The sequence below is a fragment of the Zophobas morio genome, unplaced genomic scaffold, assembly GCF_036711695.1.
Source record: "Zophobas morio isolate AGI-343-1 ecotype UQ-CSIRO unplaced genomic scaffold, CSIRO_AGI_Zmor_V1 ptg000044l, whole genome shotgun sequence".
Lineage (NCBI taxonomy): Eukaryota > Metazoa > Arthropoda > Insecta > Coleoptera > Tenebrionidae > Zophobas > Zophobas morio.
Genome location: NW_026972149.1, coordinates 6,897,769 through 6,910,316, shown reverse-complemented (window position 1 = coordinate 6,910,316; position 12,548 = coordinate 6,897,769). Strand labels below are relative to the sequence as shown.

At 37.8% G+C, this 12,548-nt stretch overlaps 2 protein-coding genes across 4 annotated transcripts in view; one reads left to right on the top strand and one right to left on the bottom strand.

Annotated features, from left to right (window-relative positions):
- Window positions 1-401: 401 nt before the first annotated feature.
- On the top strand, window positions 402-6,178 carry LOC135141587 (vitellogenin-like). The gene is made up of 5 exons (XM_064072822.1): window positions 402-446; window positions 672-2,832; window positions 2,886-3,358; window positions 3,408-5,069; window positions 5,116-6,178. Exons 1-5 carry the CDS (start codon window positions 416-418, stop codon window positions 6,108-6,110), a joined length of 5,322 nt encoding a protein of 1,773 aa, XP_063928892.1. The 5' UTR covers window positions 402-415; the 3' UTR covers window positions 6,111-6,178.
- Window positions 6,179-6,916: 738 nt separating this feature from the next.
- The window catches only part of LOC135141559 (uncharacterized), a 93,528-nt gene continuing 87,896 nt past the window's right edge, over window positions 6,917-12,548 (bottom strand). For all 3 annotated transcript variants that reach the window (XM_064072769.1, XM_064072771.1, XM_064072772.1), the window contains 9 exons: window positions 11,934-12,117; window positions 10,878-11,006; window positions 10,618-10,754; window positions 10,328-10,511; window positions 10,036-10,274; window positions 9,392-9,895; window positions 9,218-9,346; window positions 8,212-8,359; window positions 6,917-8,162 (listed from right to left, as the gene is read on the bottom strand). In XM_064072769.1, coding sequence (XP_063928839.1) covers window positions 7,946-8,162; window positions 8,212-8,359; window positions 9,218-9,346; window positions 9,392-9,895; window positions 10,036-10,274; window positions 10,328-10,511; window positions 10,618-10,754; window positions 10,878-11,006; window positions 11,934-12,117 — 1,871 coding nt within the window. In that variant the 3' untranslated portion in view covers window positions 6,917-7,945. The remainder of the gene's footprint in view (window positions 8,163-8,211; window positions 8,360-9,217; window positions 9,347-9,391; window positions 9,896-10,035; window positions 10,275-10,327; window positions 10,512-10,617; window positions 10,755-10,877; window positions 11,007-11,933; window positions 12,118-12,548) is intronic.

Below are 12,548 nucleotides of genomic sequence, written 5' to 3'. Positions count from 1 at the left end.
CTCCACTACTTAAATTTCGTCTCTTCTGGATCATTCGTTTTTTGACGTTTTTGCATTTTTCTGGTGCGGTTTATTGCTAAAATTTACATTTCTTATCTTGGAGAATTTGTCGGTATCATTACTAATAAGAAAATAGCATTTTTCATGACACGAACCAAAGGTCAGATGGTGCAATATAATTGATCAATGAAACCCGTGTGCTTACAAATGTAGATAAAATTAATGCAGATTTTAGCAAAAATTTTCAAATAAATACAAATTTATTTATAAAAGATAAAAAATCTAAAATTACCAAGAATTATCAATGCTGATTGACGGTATTAGGTACATTGTGGTTGACCTTTGAAGTGCTGAATTATTAATAAATTTTCTTATATAAATCAAAAAGAACAAAGATTTTAACACTTTGGTTACCATGTGTTTGAAGGTGTTGTTACTTTTTTTAGGTGAGTTTAGTTTTGTTTATTAAATTAAGAGTATTTCAGGTGTCAGATGTGGTGTCATAAATAGATATAATATTTGTTATTTACAATTATGGGAACACGAACACAATTTTTGTAAATGCTTACCTACGATTAACTAAATTTTGACAAAATTAAAAAATATTTGATAACGTCATAACACGAACATAAGCTTACATAAACGTGTACTTAAAGCATGCAATTTTTCAGTAAGTTTCGCCTACGCGGATCATAATCCAGGTTGGCAACACAACCAGGAATATGCTTACAAGGTCAGTGGGCGCATCTTAACAAGTCTTAACCAAATCAACAAAAACTATACCGGAATTGTGCTCACTAGTGATCTCTTCATCCAACCGACGTCCGACGGGCATTTAATCGCTAAGCTTTCAAATGTCCGATATTCTGATCTTCATTCCAAACTAAATGATGCTCAAGAAATTCTTCAGTCACCACTTGATTACAAACAGTTGCCATTGTCATCTAAACCTTTTAAAATTGTCATGAATAACGGCGTTGTCCATGATCTCGTCGTAGATAGATCAATCTCAAACTGGGAAGCTAATATGATCAAAGGTGTCGTCAGTCAACTACAGATTGACACGGAAGCTGAAAATAAAATTCGTAGCTCTATTAATATTTTACCTCAGGATGATTCAGAAACTGCTGTTTTTAAGACCATGGAGAAAACGGTTACTGGAGAAAGTGAAACCTTGTACGAAATTCATCCTTTTCCCGAATATCTACTACAAACGGAACCGTCGTTGGCCCCCAAGAAACACCAAGACGAAAAACTCATAGAAGTAGTAAAACACAAACATTTTACACACAGTAAGGAAAGTCCTGGTTATCATTTTGGGTTTGAAGGAGCTGACGGTTTTGAAATTGGTAATAAAATCGGGGAGTTCTTCTCTAGGAGTTCAACAAGTCGTATCATTCTCTCTGGGAGCTTGAAAAATTTCACTCTGCAAAGTTCAGTTACGTTTGACGAAGTCAGCTTAAGACCAAATTTAGAAGACACACAACGAGGATCGACTTTAAGCATCGTAAATATTACTCTTGATTTTATGCAGCCACTGAGTCAAAAAATGGAAGATGTTTCCAATCCGATCAGTGTGGGGATTGTTTACCGGTACAACAAACCTTTCGGTAAGTCCAACAAACCACAACCGAAAATCAAAACAGACTCTGATGATAGTGGATCTTCTGCAAGTTCAAGCCAGATGAAAGATTCTGTTTCTTCTACGGCATCTAGTGAGGGCGGAGGTGTAGCAAGACCTGAAATCTATCTTCATGTTCAAGAAAAACCGCACATGGATGAGGCTCCTGCTGCTCCTCTGTTACCTTTAACTGTGGGTTTTGACGGTCAAGCTATTAGTTTGCTACATGACATCAAGGAAAGAGTACGATCGCTTGCCAAAATAGTTGGACAAGAGTTCCAAGAACCTAAGAACATTCCTGAACAAAATACTTTAGGAAAATTTCTAATGCTGACTAGTTTGGTTAAACTTATGAACTACAAAGAAATGAAACAAGTAGCTGAGGAGCTTTATAGAAAGAACCAGCATAGAACTTCAGGGGCGACTTGGGTGGCGTACCGTGATGCTGTAGCCCAAACAGGAACAGGTCCAGGTCTTAAATGCATTGAAGAATGGATTCGAAACGATCAAGTTTCTGGAAATGAAGCAGCCGAACTCGTAGCTACAGCTGCCAACTCAGCCCGTTATCCCACAGAAGAGTATATGAAATTTTTCTTTGAAATGGTCCAGAATACACAGTTTATGGGACTGGAAGCTTTAAATGAGTCCCTCGTGTTGTCTTACTCGTCCCTTCTGTATCACGTCTATGTTAACGCAAAAGATTCTCATAATAAGTATCCTGTTCACAGTTTCGGAACCTTTAATACCATAGACGGTCGTTCCTTTGTTAAAGATAAAGTTATTCCATATTTCTCTACCATGCTTGACAAAGCTGTAACTGAAACGCACACTAAACAAATTCATGTATACATTCGTGCTCTTGGTAATGTTGGTCATCAACGTATTTTGTCAGTATTTAAACCATATTTGGAAGGGAAGAAAAAGGTGTCCCAGTTCCAAAGGATCTTAATGGTGATGGCCCTTGACAATTTGGTTAACAATAAACCCAAAGCTGCTCGTTCCGTTTTGTTTAAAATTTACCAAAATGCCAAAGACTTTGACCAAGTGCGGGTCGCTGCCGTTTACCAACTCATACGTGCTAGCCCCTCATCAGCTATGTTGCAAGAAATGGCTGCATACACCAAAATTGATACAAGTATTCAAGTTAATGTCGCAGTCAAATCAGCTATTGAAGCTGCAGCTACTCTAGATGTACCACGACTGGCTAAAATGTAAGTAACTACAACCATACAAGTTTACAAAACTTTTTTTGGTAATTTTTTAGTCGGGAGGCCGCATGGTCAGCTAAACCTTACTTAACCACAGAAAATTTTGACACCCAAAACTCCAAAATATATTTGCAAAACTACATGGTCGAGCAGATGAAGATAGAAATCAAGCAAATAACGGAATTCGTGGGCGGTGAAGACTGTGTTTTACCTCGAGGTATCAACTACATGTTGCGATCACGTGTGGGAGGAGTTAAACAACAAATCGTCAATCTCAAAACTTTGACGTCCAGTGTTGACGATTTAACAAATGTGTTTGAACAACAAACGAAGTCTTATCGTCAATTACTGCAAGAGAAACAAGCGTCTGAAAGTATTAAAACCAAATGGTCCAGCGAACATACTGCCAAACTTTTGAACATGCAGAACGAACAAAGAGAACAACTTGAAAGTTACATGTTTTTCCACATAGCATCTCTGCAAAAAATATTCTCCTTTGATAATCAAACGATCGAAAACATAACACAAGGTAGGTAGGAGTTTGACGTTTGTTCAATAGCTTGCTAATCATTGTTTAGTTGTTAGAGAGATCGAGGAAGAACTAAAACATGGAAAACACCTAGATTATAACAAGATGGCTGTTCAACCGGAAATGGTCGTCTCGTTTCCGCTTTCGTGGGGTTTGCCTTTTATTCACTCCTATGATAGACCGACTATGATCCATTTAGAAAGTGACGTCAAGGTCGTGTCTAACCCTTCTGTCTACTCTGAAGAAGGTCTTCAAAAACCGGAAACAGTCAATGCCGAATTTCAAGTCCACGGGTTTATGACTGGAAGAGCGCAGAGTCAGTTTGGAATCTTTACACCCTTCAATCATAAGCGTTATAGTGCAGGGTACGACAAAAACTTCCAACTTCTGATACCGCACTTAACCGCGAAACTTCATCTTGATGTCAAAAATAAGCAAACGACGTGGGAAATCACGAACCCCAAACCAGAGAATAATGTGACTTTGGTACATTTCAGTACTTGGCCGTATACTACTCAGAATGACATTTGTAGCATAAAACATCATAAGGAAATTATCTTTCAACGAAACCCCCAAAAAATGGATGTTGTATTTGGAGAAAAGTCCACAGGAATTGCGTTCTCTTTAAAGATGACGGGTAACCAAAAGATCGATTATGGGTTTTTGTATAACAAGATAACAAATAACGGTTTGATGGCCATGTTTCTTGGATCGTGGTTAGACGAAAACATCGAACATGTGCAAATTGATTTTGGAATTAGGTCTGCCCAAACTACTGTCCACAAAATGGTGATTCATTTAGGTCACCAAGAACAATATTCGCCTGGATCGTCGAAGCCTAAAGATTTAGAAAAAATTCAGACTCAACATCCCATTTCTAAAGAATCGTGGGAAAGACAAAGTGAATTTTTGAAAAATAGTAGTTTGGGTATTAGTAACGTACAAGCTGAAGTATTTGACGCAGTAGTATTACTTGAAGGTCAAAAAGTAATGAAATATTCTGCAACTATTTCTGGGGGTAGAAGCAATGTTGACCCAAAGGGACGTATTCTTATGCAGGTGGCGAAAGACAACCAAGAAGAAAAGCCTGTAAAAGTATATATTGTCAGTAATAGCAACATTCCTAACATTCCGAGTCTTAGTCTGGACTCTGTTTTGAATTTTGATCCTTCTGCTACTGTTGAAATTGAAGGCACAGTAGACGGAGACGAAAATGAGTCACAAATCAATGCCAAAGTACAACTATTTAGGAGTGAAAATCGCAAACAATATTTAAAAAATCAACCGGAATATAAAGTCTGTCAGGAACAAATGACAAAAGGTAACCACCAGTTACCACCGTGTGCGATTTTGACAGCACAATCCAGCATTTTGGACCAATTTATGATCAGTTTTGAGTATCAAAACATAGACCCTGTGGTGGTGAATCAAACTTACAAGTTGTATAGTGTTTTGCGTCACTATATGTATCCCAGAATTTCGGAAAACATCATAGATAGTTATTCTCATGGAAGGAATAGTGTTATAATAAAGGGTCAATATAGTCCAGATTTATCGTCCCTTAGTGCTTCTATTAGTGGTAGTTCTGGAAGAATTGAAATCGATAAGCTCCCGATGGATCCACTTTCGAGGCAGCCTCTTGTACTTCACCCGGTACATCAAACCAAAACACACGTTCAAGGACACCTCCTTAATGACCCCTCGTATCAAGGTAGGTTCTATCTTTGTGTTTCGTTAATTCCAGGATTGTTTTTCAGCATTTTGCGTGGTGGACTACGATGCTGTTAACACTTTGGACAACAAGACCTACCCGGTTACTCTGGGCAAGGATTGGGTCGTTATGTTCCACTACGTCCCACGGAGACCATCTTCCGTTAAAAAATATCCAGACTTGTCAGTTACGGATCAACTAAATCAACAAATTGAAGGTTACATTGTATACGTACGCGCTAACCCAGAAGACCAATCTCAGAACAAATTTCAAAAAGAGATCAGAATAGTCATTCAGTCACCAAACACACTGGCCAAAGTGATTGACGTAACACTTAAACCCTCTGGTACTACAACTGGATATCCTAGACTGTTCATTCAAGATGAACCAATAACTTACGCAGAATCGACCTCCCATGTTCATGAGGGTTACATGCAAGTGTACACATTACCCCACAACGAAGTCAAAATGGTAGTCTATGACGCTTTTACCATAGTTTATGATGGAGTTCGCGCTAAATTGACTGTTACTAATGATAAATTCCGCGATGCTGCACGTGGTCTTTGTGGAACTTTTACCGGAGAGCCCGAAACAGATTTTACTTATCCTGGAAACTGTGTCATCCGTAGTTCTGAAGTCTTCGTCGCTAGTAACACCGTCTCTGAAAAGCAAGATACTAAACGTATGAATGGTATGTTGATGATTCAAGGAGAAGACAATACGTGTTATCAAAAGACAGTGGGTTATGTTGATGTTGTTTCCGTTTACGATTCCGGACTTGCAATGTCCCCGATAAACTATAGAACTAAATATGTGATTATGGGTGACCAGATTTGCTTTAGCATTAGACCACTGCCGGATTGTAACTTTGGGTATAAGAAACGTACTGTTTCTAGACAGGTTCCGGCACACTGCCTCACAATGTCAGGACTTGCCCATTTGTACAAGAAGGAAATTGATGCAGGGGCCAATCCTAGCTTCCAGAGGAAAAATCACAACAGGAATGTTGCGATGCCTATAGCAGAAAGTTGTGAGTTGTAAAGACATCTAGATGTATGTATAGAGAAATTTGTATTAGGAGGTACAAACGTAAATAAATAGAGTATTCTATATAATTTAGTTTTTTTTTGTCTGAAAACATACAAATTTTAAAACGGGAAAATGAGAAAAAATAAACTGAGAAATCAATATTTCTTACGACTGAAGTCCCAGTGTTCTTATTTTTACCCACTAGGATTAATTATTGGTCCTTATTTATCTGCAACGGGGCTGACAAAGAAATAGAACCAATGTGTGTGTTGTTTTCACTAAAATCTCTCTTTTGGTACCTTTCTGGATGTCCCTATTATAATTTTTTTCGTATTTTTATCGTCTTCTTTGGTACTGTCTTTGCATTCATTTGAGAAAAAACAAGAAATTAGTGAAATTAGAAGAAAAGTTGTGTTGAAGAGTCGGTGCAAGTCGTAGTTATATATGTTAGGTCTAGAATCGAAAACGGTCACTGAGAGGGCACAAAGGACCACACTGAAATTGATCATAAGATGTTTCGGTCAGTGAGCGTCTTCAATTTTCAGATGTAGACGAAAGAGAAATAAAAGAGATTTGGATTCGGTGAAAGAATGTGTAACGAGAAGAGAAAAGTTGAGGAAAGCAAAAAAGGTTACTGTTTGTAGAGGATCCATTTGAGTTCATTCGGAAAGTGGAGCGAATGTGGCGCCAAATTCAAGTGACCAGTAGGCAGATGACTTCTCGTGTGACAGTCGATAGAAAGGGACCGTTGAAGCTGCACAGAGCGCGTGCGCGTTCCTTCGATCGTTTTTGGTGTAGTGAGTGTGGAAAAAAAAACGTTGTTTGCTAGTTGGGTTTATTGCAAAACGAATGCTTTTCGAAGACTGTGTTTTCATATAATATATCTCATAATTGACACAAACCTAACATTACAACAAAATTGTGCAGTGCTATTTAACACATTAACAGCTGCTCAATTTGCAACAAAAACGGCACCAAAAAAGGCTACAATATGAAGATACATATCGAGATGTTTTTGTTTTTTAAAATTTTGTAATGCTAAATTGTAATTTACAGATGTAACGTGCAAATTTTATGCTAGCTTTTCGTAAATGTTTGTAAAACTTAACAGAAAAATTAACGCAACTTGTAATTTCTAAATTTTAAATATAGTTATGTCAGCATTTAGTACATGGCTAAGCATCTAATGATACTGATAGTGATAATTCTCTGTTGTTACAGTGTTGTTTGAGAAAATTACCATCTAATGACTAGAGTAGCGTCAAATTGAAGTTTTCACTTCCAAACTTACTTAAGTTCTTGTTTTTTCCTATTCATCCAAGTATTCCCAATTTACCTGTATTATTGCTTTATATTTATACTGATTTTTTTTGTGATCGCAATTTCGAATAGTTTTATATCACAGACAGATGAATAGACGAATGTCAAGAATGAATATCATTCTTTTAGAGACATCAAAGACGTTATACATCCAAAATTCAACACTAGAATGTCAAGTAAACCCAGTTTGACGTTGTAGGAACTTTAACCATCATGAACTGGTTGGCAAGTGATAGTGTGAGATCTATTGAAACGTAATAGGTTAAGTGTCCGGGGGACAAATCCCATTCAGTTAGTTAAATTTTAGATGTATGTTTTTGGCAATCAAATTGAGCAGATGTTTAGAAAAATACAGCCTCAAAGGCATATTTTTCGTTTATATACAATATATGTAATTAAAATAAGTACAAAATCTGCATGGTAGACTACAATGTCTAGGTTAGACTTTTTGAACTTAAGAACAACATTAATTTGTTATGTGCAAATAATAATACGATCACTAGAGCGTTGTCTTATCGTTGCAATATTCATCTATTTAATCCACTAGGTCCACACCAAAAACACAGTTTGCTTAAGATTAAAAGCATATATAGAAGGCTCATGGAATTAGGTTCAAGGTAGTCTGTTGATGACACAGCGTTAGGTGCAGCTGACGGTGCTCCAATGAATCTCGTATTGGCTCGAACTACCTGCGATCTCCATTTAATTTTAAATTGGGGTAGAGTTCTACTGAGTGTGAACAATCTACAAATGGACACTTAAAAAACTACAACACAGTTTTCACCGCTGATACCTTATGACAACTGTGTTAAGCTTCCAGGGTAGTAAGTACGACTTGTGGTTATCTCTTGAGCAAAATATATGATGCAGTTCCCCTAAGTGTTGGTTCTCAGGGCTGGGGGAGTACTCGTGGATACTAATATTCCAAGCAGTGCAAGGACCTGTAATTATTATGATTATAACATTCGGTATGGTTGCACTACCGCCCGGACATTCATTCGCTATTCCTACAGAAGAAGCATTCCACTGAAATTCTTTTCTAGTTTATATACCGCCCTGTAAGAAATGCGAACTCTGATATTTTTAAATATCGAATTCCCGTCTTTGAAGATGTTAACTCTATTTATCCAGCGTTCACACTAACTCTGTGAATGCCGTCGCTGAAAAGGAAGGTGTTGGCAATCCTGAAATCGCCCGTTTCTATAAATCGCAGTGGGTCGTCACAGCACAATATTGGAGAAAATAAAAAGAAACTTGACAAATAGCCGCTGTGAGGTCCCAAGAAGTTGTTGTCAATAACAACTCGGAGGGTGGGAACCGAAAGATTAGTAGCCATTGGTCGCAAAACATCCATAACTTCGGTTTATCGCTAAATCAAGTCACTTCGCCTTTCCGTGTTATTGATTATTTTTGTGTTTACCTCTGGTGGCAAGATGTGGTATTTGTACCTGGTGTAACAAGAGGATCAAGTATAATAACGAACGAAATTGTATTGTTCCTGGTGGCGAAAAACCCACCAGAGTACGTCAAATTTAGACCAGCTGCAAGCCGTCGCACGATATTTTATGGTAGTAGTTGAGGCTGATTGTAATTATAGATTTTGTCGTCGTCGGTACGGAAACACGAAATGGTACCGTTCCAAGAAGACCAGTTGTGGACTCTTTTTGGAAAATGCGTGACACGACTTTCGTATGTTCGGATTTTTTTACAAAGCAGTATATAAGTAGGGTCACCAGAGTCCTAGGTTTAGAGATGCATTCCGCGGCATGCTGTGTGGGAACTCGGGGGGAGCGACTTACGGTTTTGCTCGGAAGTGATGTCTAGCTCTAGCTGGCGTTCCACGTTGGAGTGTAGCGTCCAGGTGCAGCTTTGTTGGTAAAAGTGGTTAAGATTTTCCGGTGGCGTTAGATTTTTCATTACAATTTCACCTATTAAGGAAGTGTTAAAGAGAGCCAAAGTTGTAGTACGCTCACCTGAATGGACCGTGTAGATATGTTCGCCACAGATCGTATCTGTATTGAAAGCGTAGGATGCGGAAAATCCGAAGCCCTTTTTGGTCCAAGTGTAATATGCTACCGAGTAGATGACCGTAAGGGATCCCCAAGTCCGGGCACTGACTGGCAAGCCTTCCGTTTGAAAGCTGCCGCAGAGACAGGCTATATTGAGGTTATTATCGCCCAGTAACATAAGATGATCGATATTTTTCAAGGGGCTGCTTGAAACACAGCGACAGCCATTATCACCGCACTGTGTCACACAGTTCGGTTCTTTGGACATATTTTCAATACTTTGGACTTTTATGGTTATGCTTTGGTTGTTGCTGGGAATAAATTGCTGGCGACAGGATAAAGGACCATCGATGTTCCAATACAGGTGCTGGGTGCCTGGGTTATCTATCATTCCTGCTAGAGGGCTGTTAATCCCGTTGAACTTCACGTCGCATAATGCGTTAGGTTGCATGGTTCCGCTTATTTGCTCTAAAGAAAATATTAATAAAGTTTACATTAATCCACGCTGTTCCTACACAACAAACACCATGACGGTGTTTGATATGTGGGCGTTAACATCGAGTTAACATGATTTATTCAGCACTGTTAAATATTGAGTAATGCTTTACCGTCATGAAAGAAATACGCTCCCGCAAGGAATTCAGCTTCGTTTGTGGAAAGGGGTGCCGATGACCTCTTTAGTATGATTATCATTGTGTTACCGGTAGATAAGAACGTCGGTTCAGCAGAACGATAGTCTTGATCTCTAGACTGCTTCAAGATCGGGCTACATATTCTATCAATAATGCTTCTCTTGTCCTCGATCCTGTTATCTATTACTTCTATTACGGACTTACATGAAGGGGTTCTAAAAAGTGTTTGTTAGACTTTAACGTCTCAATTTCGGATAACCGTTTTTACCGTAATCGATAGTTAAAGAAAGAAACATGAACTACGTCGGTTACACGGCCTTGGAATACTAAGCGGCAAATAGGATGCCACTCATGTTCCCTGGTATCGAAATGACCAGACCTCGTATTATTTCCGGATATAAGAATGTCACAGCTAGAAGTCTCCGGGGTAGACGTAATGGATTCGTTCATTGCTAAAAAACAAAACACTCCTGTAACGTATCGCAAGTACGCTCTTCGATTTTATTTCTTGATCCTTATACCACAAACCTCGAAAAAGTAGATAGAAATTTTACTCACGAAAAATTAGATTAGACATTGTCGTCCGAGGGTGTATGTGTACCGTGGTAGTTGCTTCAGTAGTTAGAGACCTTTCAGAAAACTTTAGAGTTGCGACGAAGCCGTTATAGTCAAATGGTGGTTTCTGAGACCCAGATCTACAGTGAAAGAAGCAAAGAAATAGAACAACGATTTTGTGAATTTTAAAAGGTATTGTGTCTCCCGTGAGTCTAATCACAGAAAAACTAAATTTAAGAGAATTGTTTGCATTAATACTTTACCTGAACTCTACGAGCAAATTTAGTCCATAATATTCCAAAGTTTTACGCTGATTACCACACAAAGTTGTAAGTAAAGGACTACTTGTTGTCGAACCTTGGTAAATCGATATGTAATCTGTTTTGCAATTCCTGTAACAAGTTCGTTTTATAGTTAATCTTCACTAAGTCTTGAAATGCAAGATGCGATAAACTTTTGAGGTAATAAGAAAATGCGGAGTGCCGTGTCTTGTGTATTTTAGATAGATTCTTAAACAAAAAATTTAAACTTGTTTCAACGGATACCATATTTACGGAAAGATGGTTTCAAGTTTTCTGCTCTTCTCAGTAGGAACAAAAGTATGACTGTCCTATTCTACGATTTTACCGCGTACTGTTAACTGTAATGAAAATCATTTTAAATATGTATTTCTTGTGGCTGTGTTCTCACAAAGTTGTATAAGCATCAAAAAGTGAGCCAGAACCCCCACTACATAATGTTTTTGAAATTCTAGGAACACAGCAGAGGTGTTTATTGGTGCTACATGAGACTAATCCAATTTATAAAAAATGATTTTAACAATTAGAATGGAGACACGTTTCGATTAGGGTAATATTGTAATGAAATCAAGCTTTATCCGAAAGTTGTGAATTGTGTGTTGAAAGGTGTTAGGAAAAGCTAGTCCCTGACATGCACTTGTAAAGGTAGCCAATTTTTTAAAAGCAGTTGTTTCGTTAACATTTTTGCATAAGTGTGTTGACAAAAAGAAGTGACAGTTAAGAGAGTAATAGTATTACGTTAAAAGTTGAATTTCTGTCAAAAAATGTTTATTACCCTTCTATTAATAAACAGACATCAGCACAGGTGTGAGATGAAGATGAGTTAAGCGAAGCGGCATTGAAAATAGGGCCAGACTAGGTAGAAAAGACAACAATAAAAGGATAATAAGCATTGTTTGACAGAAGTTCGTCCTTTTATGGTAATCCTATAGCGGTATTAAAAATTAGGTCCGCTACTTCTATTTGCCAATAGTATATAGTTGCGTGAAAGTAAACATTTAGAGGTTATGTAGAACTTACTGCGGTAAGAGTAGTGCAGTGAAACTAATGCGTACTTGAATGTTTTCATTGCTAGTAGTGATGTGGTATTTGCATTGTCGATAAGGTGGATACACACCAGGGTAGCTTGGACTAGCAAGTACGCAAGAATTTCCCTCTTGCTCAGATTTGTTGCATGCGAAATCTTGGTAGAGCCAGTCACAATCTGTAAAGCACATAAACTCCAGAATTTTGTGGCTAGAATACGGAATATGAAGGTGTTACCTACAGGAAATTAAAGACGTGGTATAAACGTTCTGAAGATAAATAAAAGGAGTATTCGATAATTCAAAAACTAACTTTCTCATATATCTAATGATTTCTTTGGAAACTAATCTAAAACTCAATCACAAGCCAAAGTTTCGTTCAAGAACAACGGCTGCTTGGCCAAGTTTAGACAATTTCGGTGAAAGTACAAAATTATTACGAGACAAAGTAAAAATTAAGAGACCGCGTATACTGTATAGAGATATAAATTCGAGGCATCTACGTTAAAATTTAGATGTTTTCGAAATCAAATTATGAGAAAACCTCCTTACAATAAATTAACATATAAATTAGGGGCGAAATTTAGAAGCAAACAAAGAATATTAATAT